Raw genomic sequence first — 26,153 nt, 5'->3', positions numbered from 1 at the left:
TTTAGGAAGCAGAGTAGCACATTATATCACCTTGCAAATGACTCAGTGTCGATTTGATGTGAAGTGAAATCTAAACAAGTAGTTGTGATGCTACATATTCTAAAGAGGACCTTTAAAAGATTTAAGTGTACACCAGAATTGGAGCTGTATGTGTAAGCATTTGAATGAATGCTTTGTCCTGCTGACGTATGTTGTTCTTGTCATTGTTGGTACGACTTTCCTTTTTAAACGGTGAGCTCTCATTTAAGAAGAAGTGATAAAGCTACGAATACTGTTTCTATGTAAGTTCCATGTAGTCAGGAGTAAACAAGAGAAAACAGTGGATTAGGACAAGGCTATTGATTAGAGTGAGAAAGTGCTGATGAATACTATAGATTAGGACTAGATAGATTGCTATCATGAGTAACATGCAGGTTATCATGGGTTGATTCGAGTGTCACTAACAGAGGCAGTGATAGAATTTGACATTATTTAAATTTGTAATATTGTGATACATGACGACATTGAATTCAAAAGTATACCAAAGGGACTTGGTCGAGAATAAAGATTGTCAATTGTATTTACATACATTTAGATTTGATGATTAGATGATTTGTTTTGGAAATGCAGCATTTTGAGGACAGTTTCCTGCTTTACTTTCTATCTTTACTTTTTTAAAGGTTATTTAAAAAAAAAAAACAGAAAAGAAAAACATAATGTCAAATCCCATTAGATATGTACTTTAGGGTTCATAAGTTTGTGCCCACTACCAAGAATTCATTAATTTATTCTTTCATTCAGTTTCATTAACTGTGTTATCCTAGTCAGGGTCACAGTGTATCTGTACCCTATACCAGGATGGGATACACCTTGAATGGAACCCCATTAAAGGGCACCATATACACATGCACTCATTCACACACACAGTGTGGCAGTTTGAGATATATGTAATTAAGACTACCAATAAGTATTTATCAAAAGCATAATACAACATTTTATTTATTATTCAAGAATACATTTGTTATAAATGAGAAAATCCTTTTCTGAAAAATGTATAAAAAACAACTTGTGAATAAATGCCCCTCACTCACAAAGAAATTGGTGTTACACTGTTGTGACTATAAACTTCATTGAAATGGTGAGACATGCATGTTCATAATGCATAGTATGAAATATTATTATATGTTAATAACTAATGGCTGATATTAAACTAATTACTATGGTTCCTTAAACAGTCAAGGTTTGATCAAGGTTGTGGAATATAATTAAATCGTAAATTTTTTGGACGTGAAGAGGCGTGGTAAAAAAAAAAAAAAAAAAAAAAAAAAAAACATGACTCAATGCAGCCGCACAATGTGCTCGTAATGACATTAACATTCAGTTTACTGAGGCTGTAGCTCATCATGCAGACTGAGCCTGGGTCTGCATACTCAATGAACTCTGGGTTTAAAAGCCACTGTAAAATGGTGGAAATGGTCAACCAGTAAGTAAATGCTTGAGTAAGTTGTGTAAGAATGATTTAAATGTGCTCTTATATCTTATTATCCTGTTAACAGAAGCATCTGCTTTGATAAAAGTATATAATTAACCTGCATTTCATTTTGTTACGGTTAAATGGAGCTCCTGTAACATTCAGAAATTTAGCAATGTCACAAAAGTGCTGTTTAGTATATTGAATTTCTTCATTAAATGTGAGGAATTTGATGTGTCTACTAGGATCTGTACAAAAGCCTCCAAAGAAGAAGCTATTAAAACATGTATTTTGCCTGATTAGTTCTTTCTCAAGTTCATAAAATGGTCTCATACTATTTCATAGGGCTTGACGATATGGACCAAAAGTCATATCTCAGTGTTTTTGGGCTGAATGGCGATGTACGATATACATCTCGATATTGTTTATGTGGGTTAAATCCTCAGTTGTAAGCCAACTACATATGAGGTGTTACAAACACCTTTATTTATTTATTTATAAGATCAAAATGAAGTGCAAATACAGGGTTCCTCTTCCTGTTTGAGAATACATACAGCTGTGTAAATATCAAAATGTAAATAAAATATTACATAAATATATCAAACAAAAAAAGTCCCATTTCTGACAATACTCCTTCAGTTGCTACCACAATAACAGACTGATTGAAAAAGTAAACATACAGGCCATCCTTTCCTGCTGAACAAGATACACAGCTTTGCAAATACCAAATGTAAATAAAAAATCTTTATAAAATATATTAGATGAAAATATGCACATCTCCGAGAATACCTCTTCCATTATTTAACATAACGAAGACAGAACAAAAAAGAGTGCAAAATCCAGGTTTTCCTTTCCTGTTTAACAAACTATATCTCATCTATCATCATATATGAATATATAAACATAAAATATAAACTGGACTACTTGCTCTGAGAAAGTAGTTTTTGTTTTCTACTGATCTGAACTATCAACAGACTCAGGTTTGTGAGATGCCCTGTGGCAGGTTACAATGTTAGCACTGCAACTGAAAACCCTCTCAGAAGGTATGCTGGTGGCTGGGATATTAAGATACTTCTTTGCCAGGTGGCTCAGTACTGGAAAAAAAAAGTCATATTCCTTCCACCACTTGAGAGGATCTGTATCACTCTCTACACTGACTGACTCTAAGTATCTTGGAAGTTCATTTTCAATAGCCTGTCTCTGTGTCAGGTTGGTCCTGGTGGTGTCTGTACTCTTCTTAAAGAAGTTTGTGAGTGTCTTATTAACTGGTGGTGACACAAATGTTGCTCCCTCTTGGTGTGCAGGCATGTACACAGTGGGCACAGGCTGAAATCTCTGATTAGCCAGCAGAGACTCCACCTCCAAGACAGCTTTGTGCTTCAACATGTCGATCTTGTCACTTGAGACGTACTGGTTTTTAAACTTTGGATCCACAAGTGAGGCCATGTCCAATAGGTCACTAGTGGCTGGGTCAGCATACTTAGTGTTGAGATAATTGGTCTTGATGGATTTAGTCAGCTCACCATCTGCCTCATCATGTTCCAGGAGGCTTGTATTGAAAAGATGAAGCACATATGAGAGAGTAACATAGTCCTCACCAGACAGAACATCTCTGAAGTCCTGAAGAGGTTTGAAAGCCTTCTGGACTGCATGTAGGACCTCGATATCCTGCCAGGTAAGGACTAGATGCCTGGATTTCTTTTCAGAGGACAAAACTTTGGCAAGGGCGCCCTGCTGCTCCAGAACCCTCTCAATCATTTGCTGCCTTGTTCCCCATCTCGTAGTGGACTCAGTGATGAGCTGATGAGTGGGCAGACCCAGCTGAATCTGAACTGGGTGCCAATTCTCTCCTTTTCTTCCAGCTATAGGATAAGCTGCTCACTATTTTTTTGCTCAGGGAAATAGCCCGAGAGATGCTGTCATCAGACATGCCATACATGGTCCTGTGATATGTAGAAAATCTAAAAATGTAGAAAAATCTTTTGAATATGTTTTTATTTCATTTTATTTATCTAACTTTATTAAATTTTTATTAATATAAAAGATAACAAAAATATGTTAATATGTTCTGAAATCACTTAAACCGGTCCCTCTCTTCAAATTTTACATTTGTATAATTACATATATAACATTTATATTTTTTTATTCATTTAAAACTGTTATGCGGTCAACTCCTTCAGCATACTCACCAGTTGCAAGATGAAGCCGGTGACCAAAGCAACTCATCCTCAGCCACAATGTTGGTCCCATTGTCGGTTGTTATTGCAACCAGTCCCCTTTCGTCAAGTTTCCAGCTTGTAAGAGCATCCTGCAGGGCTTCAGCCATATGTTCTCTGGTGTGGTCTTGGGGAAAGTAGCTTGTTTGGAGACACGCACTTTTCAATTCCCAATCTTCAATAAAATGTACAGTCAAACTCGTATATGGTTTCCATGTTCTCCTCGAAAATATATCTGTTGCCAGTGCATAGTGTGTCACTTTTGCAAGCTGGTCGGATAGTTTTTGTCTGACTTCACAGTACATGTCTGGTAGTGCTTGGCTGGTGATGGCTGGGCAAATCATATCTTTGATCCATTGATTTCAGCAGCTTTTTAAAGCCAGATTGTTCAACTGTTGCAACAGGGACCATATCTTTAACAATGTGGTAGGCTACCGCCTCCATTATATCTCGCCACTTGGCACTTTTCTTTTCATAGGGCACACCCTGAGTAAATTAAGCTTGTAAAGAGGTTTTTTGGGAGGCAGAAGGCGTTCCAGTCTGGCTTGCAACAGCACGACCTCCACGAAGCGTACTACATTCTTCATACTGTAGTTTATGTTGCTGTTGTGAATGGTGAAAGTGGTTTGTAGAAGCTTCCCACATGTGTTTCGACATGATTATTGCACTCTGTACATATTACCTTGCTCTGATGCTCATCCGACCTTTTAAATCCGAACCATCTCCAAATGATTGAGCCATTGTTTTTCTTCTTAAAAACCAGCTCATTGTTGCTATCTTGCCTTGTGGCTGTGTCGTCCTCCATGTTGCACGAGAAAGTGAGTGAGGCACGAGCAAATGAGTGAGGATGGGGTTACGTGCAGAGTGTGAGAGCGGAGAGACGCAAAAACTAGCGAGTTGAATAAGCTTAAATATATTTTAATGCAACATCCATCTATCTATCTCTCGATGTTAATGATATTGCCTCATCCTCTATCGTTTTTGAAAATTTATCGATATGTCTCCAAAATTCGATACATAGCCCAGTTCTACTATTACACATTTTGTCATAAATGAATAGAATTCATAGGAATCAGTGAAAAAAGTTAGCAGCCCAAAATATCCTTTTGGAAAACCTTAAACCTGGCAACTCTGTCCATTCTACTCCAGGAAACACTATACACCTCATTTTAGAAGGCAGACAAAATCAAGCAAAAGTCTGGCCACCACTAATTGCCTAGAGATTTTTAAGGAAAGGAACATGTAATCAGGCATACATTACAGTTGGCCCACAGACTTTTGGACCCTACTGTATGTGAAGACAGTCAAAGGATCAATCTACTTGTATAAAAACAGTTCTGGAACTCTTAACATAGTTTCTACAACAGGCATTTGTAAGTTGGGACCTATGCCATTACTGTAAGAAATCCCCATCCATTTAAAATTGGAAAAGATACTGAGAAAGTACACAGATACAGTAAGACTTGATAATAAGTGACACTAACAAGACATACTCTAAGTAAGAATACATATAGTCTGCAAGTATATAAGCAAAACACAGAAATACCAATCAGCCTATTTTAGGCAAGAACTTGCAAAGAAAACAACCTATCGGTCCATCATGACCGATAGGTTGATCTGGGTGGCATCTTTCATTCATTTTTTACACATCTCCTCTGTGATAAAACTCTCACATCTGGATGTCAATTAACACGAGAGGAAAGAGTTTCACACGCCGACCCATGAACAATTCATTTCATCACGTCACCAGAGGTGAACCAGAATCCTCTACCACTGGACACTGTGGATTCTGCGCTGTCCCATAATGCACCATGACTGGCATGGAAGAGCTGTCAGAATTAGCGCCGTGTAGTATGTCCGGATTGTATTCATCCTTAACACTTATACTAAACAGTATGTACTGTACCAACAGCCAAGCAGTAGGTACTGAATCGAATGCAGTAGGTACTGTCACAGATGCAGCCATGGACTCACATACACCTCAAAATCTTGCCATTTCTTCTCAGTCAACTAAGTTCTGAGCTGTCTTATATAGTCTTGATCTCTGAGTATGACCTTGCATTGTTACTTTCTTCTCCCTTTTGAATTTCCCCTTGGATTTGGATATTTCTCTATGCTCTATGGTATTTGACCTGTGCTCAGCTTTTGTGAACACTCTCTTGATCCTCCTACTGGCATTATCTGCCCTGAGACATTTCTGTCTTTTTACTCTGGCCTGTTATTTCACATTGAGTTTTAGATTGTGCACTGTATTAATAAACCCTTTGCAAATGTATTCTAACCTTGTCCCTGAGTCCGCTATGTTATAGAGTGTCTGCCAGGTTATATTGTCTACAAACCCAGATGCCTGCGTCACACATGGCCATATGATCATGTATATCTTTTTGGCAGCATCTAACCTTAGATGATTTATTATATATCATGAATTTATAGCAATACCACTGCTCATTTATTTATTTCTAGAATTTCTAATTTTACCTGTAGTTGACATAATCACAGCTTTATTCAATCTTAAGGATTATGTTCTGAATGATTGTATATTCATTCTTCTGCTACTGGGCTCCCAATGTATGCAGTATGGTGAAGCATTTATATAACATATACAGTACCAGTTATTTCATCATTCAGGAAGTAGATATGTAAGCTAGGTCCTAAATACAGTGCATAGCACCAGTCAAAAAAAAGTTTTTCCAACAAAAGAGACAGCATCCTCTTGCCCAAGATAAAAAAAAAAGAACCAAAATTATCCAACAACTGCTGAGTTGGTGAAAGAACAGTGGTTAATTTGGTCTGCAATTTTCTCTGGGAAGGAAGAAGACAAACAAAAACATGGCCAATCCATATGGAAATAAAATCACAGAGGAGCACCTGCAAATGATGGAATTACTCCAGGTCCCCATGTAAACTAGGGCAGACGATTGCCTGAAGGACAGAAGAGGCATTATCTAGCCCATAAGGCTGAGAAAAGCCATTCTTTCCTTCGTCGTCTTCTCTGATATGGATCTCTTGAATTTCCTAGTTGTTCTGTGGCTGACACAACCTGTGTAATTTGTCATGATACTTGGCAAGTAACTAGAGTTACGGTTTTGAGATCATGGAAGTCCTAAGATCATGATCAACAAAGGGAAACAGAAGATGAACAAAGATATACTCTTGTTATAAGTGACTCCTACTAGAAGAAGATATACTGACTGGCCTGCGATCTAATGAGTGCTTGGACATTAGTGATTCCGGTGGTAAGTTGTTGGGCAAATTCACTAGGAAGACAGATTGATAATCACAGAGCGCTGTCAGCACACTGTAAAAAAAGAAAAGTTGACTTAACTTAAAACTTCAAGGCAACTTGCTGCACAGCTTTTTTGAGTTTACTCAACTCAAGGTTAAAAATCGTGTTAAGTGAAGTTAAATTGAGTGCAGCAAGTCGCCTTGAAATTTTAAGTTAAATCAACTTCTATTTTTTTTTTTTTACAGTGCTGTAATTGGAGCTTTTTATTAGGCAGAAAAGGGAAATAGTCATGCTAATAGTCCATGAGGTCAGGGTCATTTCTAAGCAACTAAAGGCCTCTCTCACATTGACTACTGTTAAAGAGTCCACCATCAGGAACACTGAACAGCAATGGTGTGCATAGCAGGGTTGCAAGAATAAAAGACACTGCTCTCTAAAATGAATATTGCTGCGCTTCTGCAGTTTGCGAAAGATCACATGGACAACCCAGAAGGCTATTGGAAAAATGTTTTGTGGCGGATGAGACCAAAATAGAATTTTTGTTGAAAGGAGAAGCGTTATGTTTGGAGAAAGGAAAACACTGCATTCCAGCATAAGAACGTTATCCCATCTGTGAGTCCCATCTGTGAAACATGGTGGTGGTAGTATCATGGTTTGGGCTTGTTTTGCTGCATCTGGGCCTGGATGAAGTACCATCATTGATGGAACAATGAATTCTGAGGAATGGGTTAAAATTCCTCCAAGCCGATGTGCAGGACTGATCAACGGTTAGTGGAAAAATCTAGTTGAAGTTATTGATGCACAAGGGGGTCACACCAGATATTGAAAGCAGCACTTTTGACACTTACAGATATGTAATATTGGACCAATTCATGACCAATTATTGTAGTTTTGTCTCATTTGTTTAATTGTATTTGCATGGTCGTAATTAGAGAGAGAGAGAGAGAGAGAGAGAGAGAGAGAGAGAGAGAGAGAGAGAGGGGGACTGAGCTTACTGGGCTGTTATGACCTGCATTGCTTTCTTCATTTTTCACAACAGTGATGTCCATATCTGACAGTACAAGGCCATGATGACAAGCACCTCTTTCTCTGTCTCCCTCCCTCTTTCTTTCTCACCCTCCCATTTTCAGTCTACAGTACTCACTTGTATACTTTTTTTGCCTTCTTTCTTGCCTGCCACCTGATTCTTCTAATTACTCTATCACTTTTTCCAACCACCCCACCTCCCCTTCCTTCTCCTTTGTATCTTCCTCTCATAATTATTCCTACAAGTCTCTTGCCCTTATGTAAACGGAGGATCCAAGTCTCTCTCTCTCTCCCCCTCTCTCTCTCTCTCTCCCCCTCTCTCTCTCTCTGATGATGATGAAAGATGGTGGAACCATCCAGTCACTCATGTTGACAGATTACCTTCACTAATGGAATTTAATTATTTAATCTCATGGTGGTTATTTGGCCCAAAAAAGGAAAGACAGGAAAGAGAAACGGGGAGAGGGAGAGATAAGTATAGGAATAGAAATGAATGAGACTGACCCTGCACAAAGGAGAGATGGATGATGATGGACGATGGAGCTCAGTACAGCAGTAGAGGACATTCATACACACACACACACACACACGTGCTTGCTCAGAAGAGCTTCATATTCACACGCTCAATTGCATGTAGACCAGTAGTGCAGATGTTGAAAACACACATTCACAATTCATTGATCCAAAGTCCCACACACCCACACACTCAGAGTGAAAGAATGTTCTCTTCCTCTCCACCCACCTCCACACTCTCTTTCTTCCTCACATTCATGCCCTTCGTCAGACTCTTTCCCTCTGTTTCTCTCCTCTTCTCTTGCACTTTCTTTTCTTTAGTAGTCTTTCACTCTTTTCTGTCTCTCCTTTTACCTGTTTGTTCATGGTCTCTCACACACAGTCTCTTTCTCTCTCTCTCTCTCTCTCTCTCTCTCTCTCTCTCTCTCTCTCTCTCTCTCTCTTTCTGTCATTTTCCCAGTTCTCGCTCACGCGCACACACAGACACACACACACTCACACATGCACTCACACAACACACACTCAGGCACACACAGTCATTCTCTCTCACCGGGGACCCTAATTAAGCTTGGCTGGTCTTTGATGTTGTCGCCTAGGCAACAGTCACCATGACGAGGCTGGCTTTTCCAGAAAAAAAACCTGCACGTGTTTTACTGCTATGGATGTACAGTGCCCACACATACACACACACACACACACACACACACACACACACACACACACACACACAAAACACACACAAGGAACATATTAATTTGTATATATTCCCACAGGCACAGTGTCAACATGATTTTTTTTAAAAAATCAGGCATGATTTAAATGTGCACATAGAACTACAGACATGTGTGTGTGCACAAATGCACATGCAAATACACACATACAATGGCATTACTGGACGTGTCAGTCTAAATGGGTCATATCATCAGTCTCATAACTCCGGCATATCCATTTGCATTTCTTCTGCTGTGTGTGTGCACACAAGACAGAGAGAAAAACCCTCACCCTCTGTGCATATCAGCTAAACAAACCACTTTACCCCTCACAATTACAGCTAAACGCAGCTGTCACAGCAACCAACACAATTAGCTTCTCTTCTGTGGTTAGCTTATATAGACATAGCCAGAAGGTGCAAAAAAAAAAATGAAATGAGAGAAAGACTGCATATAATTTAACAGTCTGCATAATATAATAAAAATATATGTCTGCATTTTTCTCTTTGGCTTCTCTAGAAAGATGAACAAATGCTCTTCAATATAAGCTCTTCATATATCATAAGCAGTGTTTAATGAGTATTTTGATTAATGGTATTAAATCATTCATTTAACATATTGACTGTTTTCAATAAATGCATATTGGATGACTGGACTTAGAGAATGTTTGTGTAACAGGTCAGTTTTGTTTTTTGTTGTTGTTTTTTTTTTGGCTTATAATGAATCACTTTAAATCTTTACAACAGATTTACAACATTTTTTTCAGTAGAAAACTTTTGTTGTGTCATTTATCAAGTAGTGTGCACTGAAGAGAAAATGGTTCTAGTATTACAGACATAACTGTGTGCTTAAATTTTTGAGTGTATCTATAACACTAGTGTTTGATAGAAGAGTTCTCCACAGAATTAATTCTAATAATGAATTCAAGAATAAAGAGTCTCTAGAAAAGACAATGTCATGACTTTATGATGTAGCCGGTTTTGTAGATAGGTAAAAGCCTTCTAGATAATTGCCTAATTAACTGTTAGCATATGAGATGACACTCTACATAAATAAGCACACTCATTTAAACCTGACAGGGTGCTAAACAAATATGACCTGCAGATATATGCTGCTAGTATAAACCACATACAAGATGTGACTGGTTTTAGTTTTTCTTCCCAATTTCTGCAAATTTTCTCAACCATAACTGTGATTGCAAAAAAAAAACCCCACAGATGCTGCATTAGCTGCTGCTGACTACTACTTTCATTCATCAGCCACCTCATTAGTAGAGACAAGAATCACTTGTAATCAGGAGTGGAATATACATCCATCCATTTTCCATACCACCTATCCTACACAGGGTCGTGGGGGGAGCCAGGAGACTATCCCAGGGAACTTGCAGCATGAGGCAGGGGGAACCCTGGATGGGGTGCCAACCCATCGCAGGCACAATCACACACATTCACCAACCCACACACTACAGACAATTTGGAAATGCCAGTCAGCATACAACGCATCTCTTTGGACTTGGGGAGAAAATCAGAGTAACCAGAGGAAACCCCGAAGCACAGGGAGAACATGCAAGCTCTGCACACACCTCGCACAGGTGCGAGGCAAACATGCTACCTACTAAGCCAAGGGGATGGAATATACATGAGTAATTATATGTCATTACTGTCACGATCTCCCCTTTAGACCAAGCTGATGCCTGCCGCGCGCTTTGAGTGCCAGAGGGCGTGCGCGTGCACAAGCAAGGTGCGCGAGTGCTCAGCGTGCGCAAGCTCTTCGAATGTTGACAACTGTGACATTGTTTACTGTGGACACGTGCGTTTGTTTTGTTTCTGTTCTGTCTCCTCCCTGTTCTGTCATTGGTTGTGGTTCAAGGGTGTGTCTTCAGTGTTTTCAGCTGTCAGCACGCAACACTGATTATGTTCGGGATATATACTGCTCGCTTCCCTGTACACCTCACAGAGTATTTTAGTTAGTATAGTTTGATACGTTAGTTACGTTACCTTGATAAATTAGTTAGTTCATACTCGCGTCTCGTTTCTTGTTTTCGCGATTCTTGTTTCATGTTTCATGTGTATGACCTTGTTTCTCGTTTCCTCGTTGTGATTTCCACTTAGCCCAGTTTATGCCTGTTTGCCGATCGCCTGACCCTTTGCCTGTCTTGACTACGTCTTTGGATTACGATTTGGATTTATCTGCATGTCACTCTTCACTAAAGCTCTTAACTGCAATTGCTTCCACCTCCATTCCCGTTTCGTGACAATTACTGTATGTAAATCCTGTTAATAATAATAATAATAATAATAAACTTTAATTTATAGAGCCCCTTTAATAGCAGCTTCTCAAAGCGCTGTGCACAAAATAAGCAGTACACAGAAAAAATTAAAAATTATGAAAGTTAATAATAATAATAATAATAATAATAATAATAATAATAATAATAATAATAATAATGATAATAATAAAAGTAGACATCAGCAGTAAAATGCAAGTTTAAAAAAGTAAGTCTTAAGTTGAGCTTTAAAAATGCCAAAGGTTTGAGCTTCCCTAAGTTCGAGAGGAAGAGAGTTCCAAAGGGAAGGAGCAGAGACAGAAAAAGCCCTGTCACCCATAGACCTTAAGCGGGTTTGTGGAACAGTTAACAGATTACACTGTGAGGAGTGCAGGCTGCAGTTTGGGGTGTAAGGAATTAATTAAGCAGATATGTAATGAGGAGCCAAACCATGTAAGGCTTTGTATGTCAGCATCATAATTTTAAAATCGACACGGAACCTGACCGGGTTATTTGGAAGATTTGTACCTTTCTCAAGCATTATTGAAATTGAATACTTCTACTCTTACTCAAGAAAAGAAAACATATCTTTTACTCTTTACATTTTCTTTTTGACCTTCGAAGTACGTCGTCACTCCTGCCCAAGATATTTTACTGCCACACCACCAGAGGGCAACCTTCCCCGAATTCTACAACTCTTCCTCTATGGTTATGCCCGTTTCTTGTCAGTCATATATACAGTATACAGTACATTATGGCGTTTAGCAGACACCTTTAGCTAGAGTGACTTACAGAAGTGTTTGTAGCCTGTATCAATGAATACATCCTGATATTTGTTCACTAGGTCACAGACTAAGAGTACCATCAGTCTTAAAACTCAGTATATAAAGCATATGGACTTACACACATTGTGAAGCTTTGCCAATTGTTCTCAGTTGTGTAAGTTCTGAGCTGTTGAATTTTGCCTTGACCTATGTGTATGACTTTGCTTTGCTGTTTCTTCTCCTGTTTGGATTACTGGATTGGGTGATTCGTCTATTTTTGTGGTGTTTTGATCTCTGCCTGACTTCTGACTACTCTTTGTGTCTCCCTGGTGGTATTGTCTATCCTGAGATATATCTGGGTATTGACCCTGACCTGCTATTTGACATTAAGTTTTGGGTTGCTGATTGTTGTAATAAATGGATTAGGATCCTAATCTTCTCTCTGAGTCCCCTGTGTTACATTTTTTTTTCAAATTCAAATTCACATCAATGTTAAATGAAAATGTCCACAACTGTACTAATTACTTTACAAGCAAAGGCTGGCACACACCACTTGGGACCAGATAATTTTTAATTATACCTGCTCAAAAATGGACAAGTCAGAGTGAAACATGAGTTTTGTCAACAATCAGTAAGATGAGCATCTGTGCCTATACCTTAGTAAGATATATATATATATATATATATATATATATATATATATATATATATATATATATATATATATATATATATATATATATATATATATATATATATATATATATATATATATATATATGTACACATATATATAAGCCTCCCCTACCTACCTTAAGTCCTGCATAAAGTTTCTCATAAATGAAAATTAATTGGATGTGCCAGCTTTCTTCCAAATATCTTCATGGGACAATGTGGAAAGTAGCCTAAACCAAGAGGGTGGTGCTGCTGATGCTTCAAACTTAGCTTGAAACAGCATCTAGGTTTTGTAATTCTGTTTTACAGACAGACTTAAAAATATACACTGCAGAATTCATAACCTTATTCCAATCAAGCTACTTCCATCACTCCTGATTACTAGCTGCACTTTTGTTAAAATGGTCAACGTAAGATCACTTTCTAGACAAACTACTGTCTTCAAAAATGAGCTAAAATTAGGTCCCATCAGATGGTCCCATATGTCCCTTAAAAGTGCTTAAATGTTTTGGTTTCAATGTACCAACCTCTTAAATTCAATAAGTAGTTTATTTGGTAGTGTTCTGATCTCCTAACATCAATAACACTTAGATCACACCTAGGTAATTGTTGGTTGTGTTAATAGTCATGTATGCTGGCCTCATTAATCTTTTACTTAAAGAAATCATGTGCTTTAAATGGTACATTTAATTTGTTTCCCTAATAAATTGTCCTAATCACTGTCAAGGGTCACTCACTCATTGCTATCCTTTGGTTTCCCTGTCCACAGTTGCTCACCACAATCAAATTGTCTTGATGCCAACTTGCTCTATTTAAACATTGCATCTGTCATCATTGCTCATGCTCTATGCTTCCATTGCCAGTCAGTTCAGCAGTGCCTTAAAAATTTGCATCTGAAACTACTAAATTTAAACTTAGAACTACTCTTCGTAGCATTTTATTCTCTCTTCTAATTAATTAAATTAGTTAGTTAAATGACTTATTGCTGTCTGTGGATTCTAGTTCTCTTAGACCACTGTGTACCTGACTATAAAAAGCATTATATTGAGGGATTGGAGTGGTTTTCATCTTACAGACAGAAACGTCTCAATCAATACCACTAATCATTATACCTCCTCTGCTCCCATAACCTGTTTGTTCCCGCAAGGCTCCATTTTCTTTTCTCTGTACTGCCCCCTTGAATTCTACCATTGGCAGCCTGCTCTATCTTTCTCTGTATTGAAAGTCCAACCTCTTCTTAAAACAGCACTTTGTGTTTAGAGGATAATAAGTATTGGATGGCAAGTAATTAAAAAAAATAAAAAGAAGGACAGAATTTAAACTCTGTATAATGTACATCTACTCTCCCCTTATACTACTACCAAATCACTGAGATTGTTTGACCAAATGTTATCTGCACAATGTTATCTGAACCTGCCTAAGGCTCAGTGGCAAGCAAAGCATAACGGAATGTTCTACACTATCTATTAGGATAATGGCCACAAGATTTTTCAAATCCCAGTTGATATGCCAGCATTATTCAGCTACAGTTGCAATAAAAATTATTCAACCCACATTGCAAATCAGGTTTATTGTCAAAATTTACAGACTTTCAGCTGTTTGCAATGAACAAATCAAACAAAAGCAATTTAAATAGTTCAACACAACGAATGCTTCAAGTGGTTTCACCAAATTCAACTGAAAATGCCACTTATAATGATTTTTCCAGTTTAAAAATTATTCAACCCCCTGAATATAATCCCTCACAGCAGTACAAATATGTAATACAGTTGCAACAGGTGTGCTTGAGCTGGAACACATGAAATACCTGAACTGGCTAGGGGCAGAAATGTATGAAATGCCTGGACAGGGCAGAAAAAGGAAGCTATGAACAGCTTCAACCAGATTTCTGAGAAGGCAGGTTGTGAAAAACGCTCAAGTGACTGCAAAAGACCTGCAGCAAGACTTGGTGGCAACAAACACTAAGGTTTCAGTGAGCACAGTAAGGCGCCTACTTAAACGCAGAAGGTTTCCATGCAAGAACTCCAAGATTTACACCATTACTGACCCAAAATCACAAGAAATGTCTGCTCAAAATTGTATAAATAAGCCACAGACCTTTTAGGATTCTGTTCTGTGGAGCGATGAGACAAAACTGGAACTTTTTGGCACAATGGATCAGCAGGGTGTCTGGAGGAAAAAGAATGAAGAAAGAACACTCTGTCTACAGTCAAGCATGGTGGTGGCTCGGTGATGCTCTGGGGCTGCTTTGTATCCTCTGGCACTGGAAACCTGCAGTGTGTTGAAGGCAAAATGGATTCATTGAAGTATCAGAAATCCTAGGAGATAAAGGCATGCCGTCTGTGAGGAAGCTGAAGCTTGGGCGTCATTGGATCTTCCAACAGGACAATGATCCCAAGCATACCTCAAATTTCACCAAGGCCTGGTTGCAGAAGAAGTCCTGGAAGATTCTACAGGGCCATCACAGTCACCTGACTTGAACCCCATAGAAAGTCTCTGGTGGGATTTGAAGAAGGCGGTTGCAGCACACAAACCCAATAATATTACTGAACTGGGGGCCATTGCTCATGAGGAATGGGCTAAGATTCCTCAGGAACGCTACCAGAAGCTATACATCTCATTTGCAGCAGGTCATAACAGCAAAAGAATACTTTACTGGGTACTAAAGATGCTTGCCATGAAGGGGTTGAATAATTTTGAAACTGGAGAAGTCATTATAAGTTGCATTTTCAGTTGAATTTGGGGAAACCAATTGAAGCATTCCTCATGTTCAACTATTTCATTTACTTTTCTTTGATTTTGTTCATTACAAACAGTTGAAAGTCTGTAAATGTTGACAGTAAACCTGATTTGCGCTAACTATAACTGTCACATTTAGAAGTTTGTTATTTGCTATTATGGGTTGAATAGACTAGTGACACTCATTATATTTAATACATTCGCAATAGAGTTACTGATTTGGGCAGCTGACGACTACTCTGGGAGATTAAAAACAAAAACAGTCAGGTCGATGGTAAGGAATTGCAAGCTAAGTGTACGTCGTTATTCTGGAAATATATGCAGTTACATGAAGCCAATTCTACAGTCTACTGCACATGATATTAGGAAAAGTCTTTTTTTTCTTATTTTAAGCACTTCTAGAGGTATTGCACGGTGCTGCTTTTTTTAATCCCATAGGTGCCTAAGGAATTCTGACCAATTCCAACCACAATACTCACCTGCGATATTTTCAAATGAACTTAGTATTTATAAACAAATAAGTAGTTTAAAACACATCAGTTCTGTCCAGAGTAAAGCAGCTGATAATGATAAATGAATTACTTTTTTGTAGGTTCCTGTGAGTCGCCAGTCCCAGCACACACTTTAGTTATGTTGGGAGTATACACATTTTTATATTCAGCTTTGAAGCTGCAAATCTAATTAGTAGATTGTGTGCGGTTGTTATTTGAAATGTGGTTTGACACTTTCTTTGCTGTTGTCTACATGTTTTTAAATGCACTAATAACATGGCCTTAAAAAACAGCAGTCAGCTCGTCTACTACTGCAAGAACACTTTTGGAATGAAATGGAATGCCGACTGCACCTCAGGTCTCTTCACCCAACATCATTGCCTGACCTCACTAATACTCTTGTGGCTCAATTTGCAAATCCCTACAGCCATACTCCAAACTCCAGATGAGTGAAGGTTATTATAACAGCAAAAGGGGGACCAATTCTGTGTTAATCAACCATGGTTTTGGAATGGGCACCTGTAAGTGTGATGGTCAGGTGTCCACATACATTTGGCCATATAGTGTATATGGCTTGATGAGAGTAGCATCATCCATTGTGGTACTGGATCTGATGGAGGTACTGTTTACCTGAGGGGAGCTTCTAAAACAGATAGATCCCTGGATCTATGGCGTCCACTGTGATTTTATTCAGCTTGCTTCTTGGCCCTGATGTCATGCAGCTTATGAATTGAGAGCTGCTGCTGTTCACTCAGCTTTTCTGCTGTGCAGACAATTCATTGGCCTTTAAACAGGAGGAGGCTGAGCTGAATCACACTGTTATTGTGCCCAGTGTTACCGGGATAATCTCCGGATCTACCATGAATAATTGAATCAATAAATAAATTACTTTAATGTGAATATAGTTCTTGGGAGTAGATGTTCAGACCCTACTATATGTGCTGAATTTTGATGTTCTTTTTCATCAGCAAAAGAAAAAAAAATAGTAATAATAACCAAGCAAACAAATTTCAGGTATGCACTTCATTGTGCCCTTGGACTTACACTGATTCTCATTGTCAACATTGTATTAATAATCACCATCATATCTTTCAAACATAATCTCAGCTAAATTTGAACTCAATATTAGATCAAATTCTTGTTTCTCTCCTCCAGCTGTTCGTCATCGATAATGGCGCAGACGACTGGCGCATCGCCATGACCATGGAAAGAGTATTGTTGATCGCGCTGGAGCTGCTGGTCTCAGCTGTGCACCCAGTGCCTGGAGACTTCAAATTTGTGTGGCGCGCTCGACTTGCATTCACCTACATCCCCTCGCAGGCGGAGGCTGACCTGGACATGGTTCTTTCTGTGCCCATGTTCCTCCGACTCTACCTCATCGCCCGTGTAATGCTCCTCCATAGCAAGCTGTTCACCGATGCCTCCTCCAGGAGCATAGGGGCTCTCAACAAGGTCAGAGGTCAAAGGTCAATGAGGTCAGGGATGTGTTTTCACAAGATACATCTTGTGGGCTTTGATTTAAAGAATGATGATTAGCCTTGTGTTAACCCTCATGTCTTCATGTACTTGGTATTGACCTGAGCCATCTCTTTTGATTTTATAGATCTACAATTGAAAAAAAAGCTTATTGTAAAATAAGAAACAAACATTGTCTTCATCCCAGTCTTCATAATCATATAAAATCATGTTTTTGGTTGCAAAGTTTTTTTTAAAAGTTTTTATTCCACCTTTTTACCTCATAGTAAAATAATCTCAACATAAATATGACAGCCATGTTCCATGTCCTTTTACTTGTGGATTTTGTTTTTTGTCTTTGCTGGCTGTTTGGTTGTTTTTCTCATTGTCTTCTTTCTCAGTGTTTCAGCTGTCTGGTTCTTCCTTCTCCTTTCTCACCCGATTTCTTAATTCAGGCGTTCTTAATGCTTAATTCTTAATGCTGCCCGATCTTGACGTCCATTTTTTGCAACTTATTTTTCTTAGATCTAGTCTAACATCCTCTCCTGAATAATTTTTGGAATGTTGACCCTGCAAAACTAGCAGATACACATTTAATGGCACAGACTGCAGAGGATGAAGTAAACTAATAATTTCATAATGTGGTCTCAGGGATAAGCCACCTTTGGTGTGAGAAAGGTGCTACATAATTTAGATGTTACATTCATAATATACAGATGTTATCTTTTTTTTCTGCTCCAAATAGCCTTCAGAACATTTTGCACAAGGTCCTTATAATACAGTGGGGGAAATGAGTATTAAATGCGTCAAACTTTTTTTTCAGTGAATATATTTCCATTGAGGCTATTCACATGAAATTTTCACCAGAATTTGTTATTAACTCAAGAAATCCACACATATAAAGAAATCCCAACATTAAAGTCCTTAAATGAAGTAGATGTGTAATAATGAGGAATCCCAAAGGAAAAAAGTATTGAACATGCTAACTAAAATTTATTTAATACTTAGTGGAGAAACCTTTGTTTGTAATGACAGTTTCAAGACGCTTCCTGTATGAATAAATTAATGGGCCACAGTATTCAGGTGTGGTTCTAAACATATTGTCTTTAAATCTTGTTCAATTGAATTCAAGTCAGGTGATTGACTGGGCCATTCTAACATCTTGATTTTTTCCTCTGAAAAATTGAGTTTCCATTGCTGTATGCTTTGGATCATTGTCCTGCTGGAAGGTCCACCCACGTGTCACCTTCATCATCCTGATGGATGGCAGCAGATTCTTCTCAAGAGTCTCCCGGTAAAGGGCTCCATTCATCGTTCCTTCAATTATATGAAGTCTGCCAGTACCATGCGATGAAAAACAGCCCACACCATGATGCTTCCTCCTCCAAACTTCACTGTTGGTATAGTGTTTTAAGGGTGACGTGCAGTGCCATTTCTTCTCCAAACATGGGGTGTAGTTTGAGAGCCAAAACATTCAATTTTGCTCTCGTCTCCCAGTATTTCATAGGCTTGTCTAAATGAGTTGTAGCAAACTTTAAACTTTAAACATGCCTTTTCATTATTAACGGAGTTTTGCGGGGTGAGGGTCATCAGTGGAGTGCATTACCTATTGTTTTCTCTGTGCCTCCAAGTGTTTCTGGAGCTCGGCTCTTGGGCTACTCTTCTGACTATTCTTCTGACTCCCTGGTCAGAAATATTGTGAGGAGCTTTTGTGCGTGGCCGGTTGACAACGGAGTGATGTTGCTTCCACTTGTGGATAATGGCCCCAATGGTGCTTACTGGAGGATTCAGAACTTTTGAAATACGTCTGTATCCGATTCCATCAGTGTGTTTTGCAACAATAATGTTGCGAAGGTCTTGGGAGAGCTCTTTGCTTTTAACCGTTATGAGATGTTTCTTATGTGACACCTTGGTAATGAAAAGCCTTTTTATAGACCATCAATTTACTAACCCAGCTGAAATTAATTTGCACAGATAGGAGGTATAATTACTTACGTATTTCAGCTGGTTCCTTGCCTTACATTGCCTGGAGAACTGCTTTTTCTTAGCGTGTTCAATACTTTTTTCCTGTGTCATTCCACTTTATTACACATAACGTTATTTATGGACTTTAATGTTGTGAATTCATAATTTTTTCCGGATTTCTTGAGTTAATATCGATATCTGGTGAAAATTTCATGTGAATCGCCTCATTGTATATACTGTAGGGAGAAATTAAGTTTAAGCATGGATAATGGTTAGTCAGATTGTACCTGGTAATGAAATAATTTCAAATTAATATATTGTGTCCAATTGGTTTCCCGGTGGACTAGTAGCTAGCATGCGGCATTCTCACCAACACAGCCTAGGTTCAATTCCCGGTCACTGGAGGGTTGCACAAGCCAGTGCACTCTCCATGCCAGTTCCAAGCCTGGAATATGGAGAGGGTTATATCAGGAAGGGCATCCGTCATAAAACTTGTGGATAATGGTTAGTCAGCTGGTCAGTCAGTAGAGAGCAGAGAGATAGCAGTCAGACAGATTATGTAGATTCAGTGACCTATTATAGAGAAATAGCACACCTCCAAAATGCCACAGTATTTCATGGACCCTTTAAATAATTGTTTCTATTTGTTATGACCATCAAATGATTTATGAAGTTGTTTTTTTTCAGCTATAGCTGATTTTCTGATTAATTACTGGGAGTGTAGGTTAGTTTCTGTCAGACTCTTTGTTGATACAACTGATTGATGTTCTTCATCATTAGACCTGCTAGTAGAACATCTTTAGGATATGTTGATAAATGACTGTTTCAGCCAGAGATGCCAGAGATGATTATAGATTTGGAGGGTTGTGCTCAGTGGACCTTAAATGTCCAACAGTTAACATACTTGTGTACTTGTATACTCGCTCAAACCCTGATAAACATATAAAAAGTTGTGTAGAGGGGGTGAATCTAGGTCTGTCTGAGTCTCTCTGGCTCTAGTCATAGATGAAGAATATGATGGTGTTCCGTCAACTGTACTTCAGTGAACATGGCTGAATAATGCAAATGAATGCAAACAAATTTCCTTGGTGAAAAAAAGTAGGCTGTGTCAAAACTCCCGGTAAGCTTGTGTGTCTGTTTATGGTTTCTCATTAGGTGCACTTTAACACACGGTTTGTGATGAAGACTCTGATGACTATCTGCCCGGGCACAGTGCTTCTGGTCTTCAGCATCTCCCTGTGGATCATTGCAGCCTGGACTGTACGAGTATGTGAGAGGTGAGAGATAATGCTCTTTGACATTACCTCCCATGGCAGTGACATATGCATTTGTGATCGTGTCCCACAGCTTTTTCATATTACCTATGTTTGCGGTTCAAAAGGTTGCAGACTGTGCCAAGCCCCGAGGCCACAGCGTGGGCATCCCTGCTTCTGACTAGGCTGTTGCCATGGTAACAGAGCATGTGATACACTCTGGATGTATTTATGCATTTATTAGATGCTGGAGGATTCCCCAGTTTGAAGCAGTGGTTTTCAGTGTGTTTCCATGCATGGAATGATGGGTGATATTCATCCACTTCAACTTTGAGAGACAACTCTGCAGGTCAAGTTTGCATGGAGATTCCCAAGGGCTTGAACTGTGTTGCTAAAATTTAGGTTGAAACACAGGAAAAGAGTGTCAGTGAAGTAGGAGTGGAACATTATGGAAAAATTCACCAATCCTAACCCATTATTATTTGGCCAGGGAAATCGCTAAGCTATTGTTTTAAATTACATGTACAGAAGTTCTATGAGTGTTCCATAGTTTATCTATATAATGTAGAAATAGTTGTCTCTATTTATGAATTATTTTAAATATATAATTTTCAAAAAATACTTCCACACATTTCAAGCACCGCTCTGCACCTAGAAATAATGGTTTCTGTGCCTTTAGTATTGTCATGTACCGGAATGTAATGGAAGTTAGGACGGATGCAAGTGCAGTAAAAGACTTTTATTACAGAGCGAGGCAGGCAGACAAATCCAAAATGGTAATCCAAAGTGTGGTCTGATAACAGACAAAAGGTCAGGCGATATACAAACGGGCATAAACTGGGCGAGGCTGAAATCCAAAAACGAGAAACAAGGTCAATAACATAAATCAAAATGAGAAACGAGAAACAAAGAACACCTGCTTGGTATAGAGATAAACTCAATACTACACAATGTGCACAGAGACACGAGGGGTTTATATGACAAACGTAAACATGGGTTAAACACGGATAGCTGAAAACGATGACACACATTCTGGAAACAACCAATGACAAAACAGGGTCGGAGAGGGAACATGACCACAACAAAAGCACATATCCAACGTAAACAAAGTCACTGTCATTGAAGACCGAAAAGCATGCGTTCGCGCATCTGGCTCGTGCACAAGCATACGCTTCGGTTTTCCGAGCACACTCCAATACTGCAGCGCTGACTCAAGGGGAAATCGTGACAAGTATATACAGTCAGGTCAATGAATATTTGGATATTGACAATTTATTGTAACTTTAGCTGTATACCACAATATATTGGAGTTGGAATTAAGTAATGAATGGAGTGCTCAAAGTGCGGACTTTTAATATGTGAGAGTAGGTACACCCAAATTGGGTGAACAGTGTAGGTATTACAACTATTTTCATACATAGCCCCCAATATTATGAGCTCAAAATAATTTGACAAACTAACATAATCGTAAATGGTCATATTTAATAATTGGATGCAAATCCTTTGCTGTCAATGATTGCTGGAAGTCTGGAACCATTGACATTACCAGACATTGGGTTTCCCAGCTAATGCTCTTCCAGGCTTTAACTGCAGCTGTATTCACTTTCTACTTGTTCTTGGGGTGTTTTGCCTTCAACAAGTGAAATGCATGCAAGTGATGTCCAATGAGATATGAAGCATTTGGCTGAATCTCAGCAGATTTTATATCCCTAACCACTTCAGAATTCATCCAGATGCTTTTCTCAGTAGTCACATCATCAATAAATACAAGGGAATCAGTTCCATTGGCAGCCATACATGTCCATGCCATAAGATGAGGTGGTATGCTTCAGATCATGAGCAGTTCCATCCTTTCTCCATACTCTTCCCTTCCCATCATTCCGGTACAAGTTGATCTTTGTCTCATCTGTCCATAGGATGCTGTTCCAGAACTGTACAGGACTTTGGGTTTGTTTGGGGGTTTTTTTTTTGTTTTTTTTTTAGATGTTTTTAGAAAACTCTGGTCTAATCAGGTCTGTCTGGGTTTACCAGACATTTGTAAGCATCACTATTGTTTGTATCTTTTGGTAAACCCTCTGTATTTACTCTGGTGAAGGCTTCTCTTGAGTGTTGACTTTGATATAGATACGCCTACCTTCTGGAGGGTGTTCTTGATCTGACCAACTGTTGTGGTTTTTCTTCATCAGAGAAAGAATTCTTCTGTCATCCACCACAGTTGTTTTTTGTGGTCTTCCAGGCCATTAGGTGTTCTTGAGCTCACCAGTGTGTTTTTACTTTTTAAGAATTTACCAAATTTATTTGGCCACAGCTAATGTTTTTGCTATCTCTCTGTTACTTTTGATTTTTCAGCCTAATGATGGCTTGCATCACTGGTAGTGACAGCTCTTTGGACTTTATATTGAGAGTTAACAGCAACAGATCCCAAATGCAAAAGTTCATACTAGAAATCAACTCTAAAACTTGTATCCGCTTAATGGGAGAATAGCACACACCTGACTATGGGACAGCTGAGCAGCCGATTGTCCAATTACTTTTGGTCCCTTTAAAGGCGGGGGGGGGGGGGGGGGGTGATAGTCCTTTACTACCAACACTGTTCACCTGATTTGGATGTAAATACCCCCTAATTAAAGTGGAAATCTGCACTTATGGTCATCATTTAATTTCAACTCAATATACTGTAGTAGACAGCTAAATTAACTCTAATTTTTCTACAATATACAGTATATTTACATCCACTTGAGTGCAGACATTTGTATTATTGTATTTATTCCAGAGGTCTTCTGCTATTTGTTTAGATTTTTATTTTCCCAGTTATTTTTCCTCCCGTTTTTCTTTGTGTCTTCCATTTCTAATTTTTGAACTGTTGGCAATACTCTTCGTATAGCTTCTTCCTGCCCTGCGAGTCGACATTTTCGAAATCGCAGCAAATGAGAGTTTAAGAGTTGTCACTTTTGTCTATTTGGACTTTTAATGAGTTAAACAAGAATTAATAAAGTGCAAGTGTTGACTGTTGTAAGTATTAGGTTACATTCAAATAAATTAAACTGCTCAGAGGAGAGCAGTAATCATTCATCTTAATGACGACATCAAACTGACTAAACATGACCCTGTTTAGAGATTAGGAGAGATGAAGTGACTCTTCCTGATGGATTTCTGTTCGTTATGGGCTCCAGGTGTGGCTCCAAGACCAGTGGTACTTTATATTTGACTAGTAATTAAACTTAATTGGGAAAAAATGATATCCTCAACCAAGATTATATAATGCTTCACTAATGTAAGAAAAAAAATATAATGAGGCAAAAAGCAATATATCTAATCAGATAATAATAAGATGAATATCAGGGGTTAGTTATTACAGGAACAATTATGACTGTGTTTGGAATATTCTGCAGTCAAATGGTATTACCATAATAAGGACTCAGACTTTTGGAGCCTACTGTGTATGCAGTGTTTTGGCCCTGAGTGCCACTCATGAGTGCTCGCTTTGAAAATCAGTTTTAGTAATTACTTATTCTTACAGGGATGCAGGAAGACATTTTACACTGGAGGTGCTGGAGTTTTAAGCAGCATGCATGTGGTGTATATGCTAAGACGTCACACCACATTGTGTTGATTACAATGATATAAGTTTGGTTAAACTCTCAAAGCTGAATGTGTTGGTTAATTTTCTATATCAGCACGGCTCTGACAGGAGTTACGACTGTAACATGTATGAATGATAGATTTATATTAATGTTATATTAATGGTCATGGGGAAAAAGAAAGTAAGAGAACTGTGCGTAAACAAATGAGCTGAAACACCATTGAACTGAAGCAATGTTGTAAAGAAAAGTGGGCCAACATTTCTCTAAAATGATGTGAGACTGATAAACTCCTACAGAAAAAGTTTCCTTCAAGTTACTGTAGCTAAAGGTGGTCCTACGTGTCACTGAATTATAGTGGACTTATTTTTTTCACAGCTGGTTTATGACTACATATTGAAATCTATTATGGGTTTTTGCTGTTTTTAGAAGTTGGTGAGGACCAAACAATTATTTAGTCTGAAGACCTAGAACTGAATGAGGGTGTACTCTCTTTCTCCTTTGACTGTACTCGATTTAGTACGTTATTGTTGCTATAGCAACAGCTCATTCATAGGGATTTGTTATGGAAGATGCTCTGCATAATCTATGCTTAATAATAGACAAATTTAAAATGAGTTGTTTAACAAAGAAAAGCGTATAATCATTGATATGGTGATGTTTTTTGTTAGGAGACATTTATTTCTTATTTATGGAAGGGGTCTCGAGACTACGTGCTTTATAACAGTCAGTAGGATTTCCGACACGGAACATAATTCCTGTTATCGATAACATTATAGTAGTTATATAAAATGGCTGCTTGTCATTTCGCAGAGAAGTCCGAACGTGTAAAACTTCTTTTGCAAGACTTGAGTCTCGCAGACATTCCATAACATTTTACTATTAAAAAGCATGATGAAGCTCCCTGGTGCAACAGAAAAATGTTCTCGCTATCCTCTGGAGCCACAGATATACAAAATTGCTTGTACTCTCGAGTGTTAGGGATGGAATACTCTCCCCTATCAATCACAGCAACACTAGCCAGTCATGGGCGTCTGTGAACTCATGCATGTGGAACAGTGCTGATACATGTAACACTTTCCTACAAGTGTGTTCCACCACCCTGTGACCCAGCATGAGCAGCAGTTTGAAAAGATGCAGTTAGTTAGCTTCACGTGTCTCAGACGAAGCACATGTTAGCCTTTACCCTACCTGGTTGGTAGCTGTCATTTGATAGGGGAGGCCTGACTGGTGAATGTGAAAAAATCATGATGTGTCAGTCATTAATAGAATATAAATTGTAATCATTTGATAGATGGTTGTGGCATAAAAGGAACACGCAAAGTACCGAAAACTACTCAAAATACTCCAGTTTAAAGTTTGTTTACTTCTTCATTTGTTTATCTATATATAATTATTATGGTAGCAGTTGCACTTGCAGAATCTAGAAAGTCGTGGGCCTCGTCAACACCCTTACTTCCCATGTCTTTGTATTCTAGACACTTTGTAAGAAGTGCTTCCTGATAAAGGTTACCCATCAAGAACCTACGGCACTGTAAAATGCTCTCTCTCTTTCTCTCTCTCTCTCTCTCTCTCTCTCTCTCTCTCTCTCTCTGCCCCTCCCTCTCTCTCTCAGGTACCATGATGCTCAGGACGTGACCAGCAATTTCCTGGGAGCCATGTGGCTCATCTCCATCACCTTCCTCTCCATTGGCTATGGAGACATGGTGCCTCATACCTACTGTGGCAAGGGAGTGTGTCTTCTGACTGGCATTATGGTACACACATACACACACACACACACACACACACACACACACGCAAGCGCACGCACCAATTTTGCA

The 26,153-nt window shown here is 38.6% G+C and overlaps 1 protein-coding gene across 2 annotated transcripts in view; it reads left to right on the top strand.

Moving 5' to 3' along the window:
• kcnn3 (potassium intermediate/small conductance calcium-activated channel, subfamily N, member 3) overlaps window positions 1-26,153 on the top strand; it is a 98,762-nt gene that overhangs the window by 49,402 nt on the left and 23,207 nt on the right. For both annotated transcript variants that reach the window (XM_017495446.3, XM_017495365.3), the window contains 3 exons: window positions 17,232-17,528; window positions 20,652-20,773; window positions 25,946-26,087. In XM_017495446.3, coding sequence (XP_017350935.1) covers window positions 17,232-17,528; window positions 20,652-20,773; window positions 25,946-26,087 — 561 coding nt within the window. The remainder of the gene's footprint in view (window positions 1-17,231; window positions 17,529-20,651; window positions 20,774-25,945; window positions 26,088-26,153) is intronic.

Source organism: Ictalurus punctatus, chromosome 1, assembly GCF_001660625.3.
Source record: "Ictalurus punctatus breed USDA103 chromosome 1, Coco_2.0, whole genome shotgun sequence".
Taxonomy (NCBI): domain Eukaryota; kingdom Metazoa; phylum Chordata; class Actinopteri; order Siluriformes; family Ictaluridae; genus Ictalurus; species Ictalurus punctatus.
The sequence above is the reverse complement of the archived record's forward strand: the minus strand, read 5'-3'. Positions and strand labels throughout refer to the sequence as shown.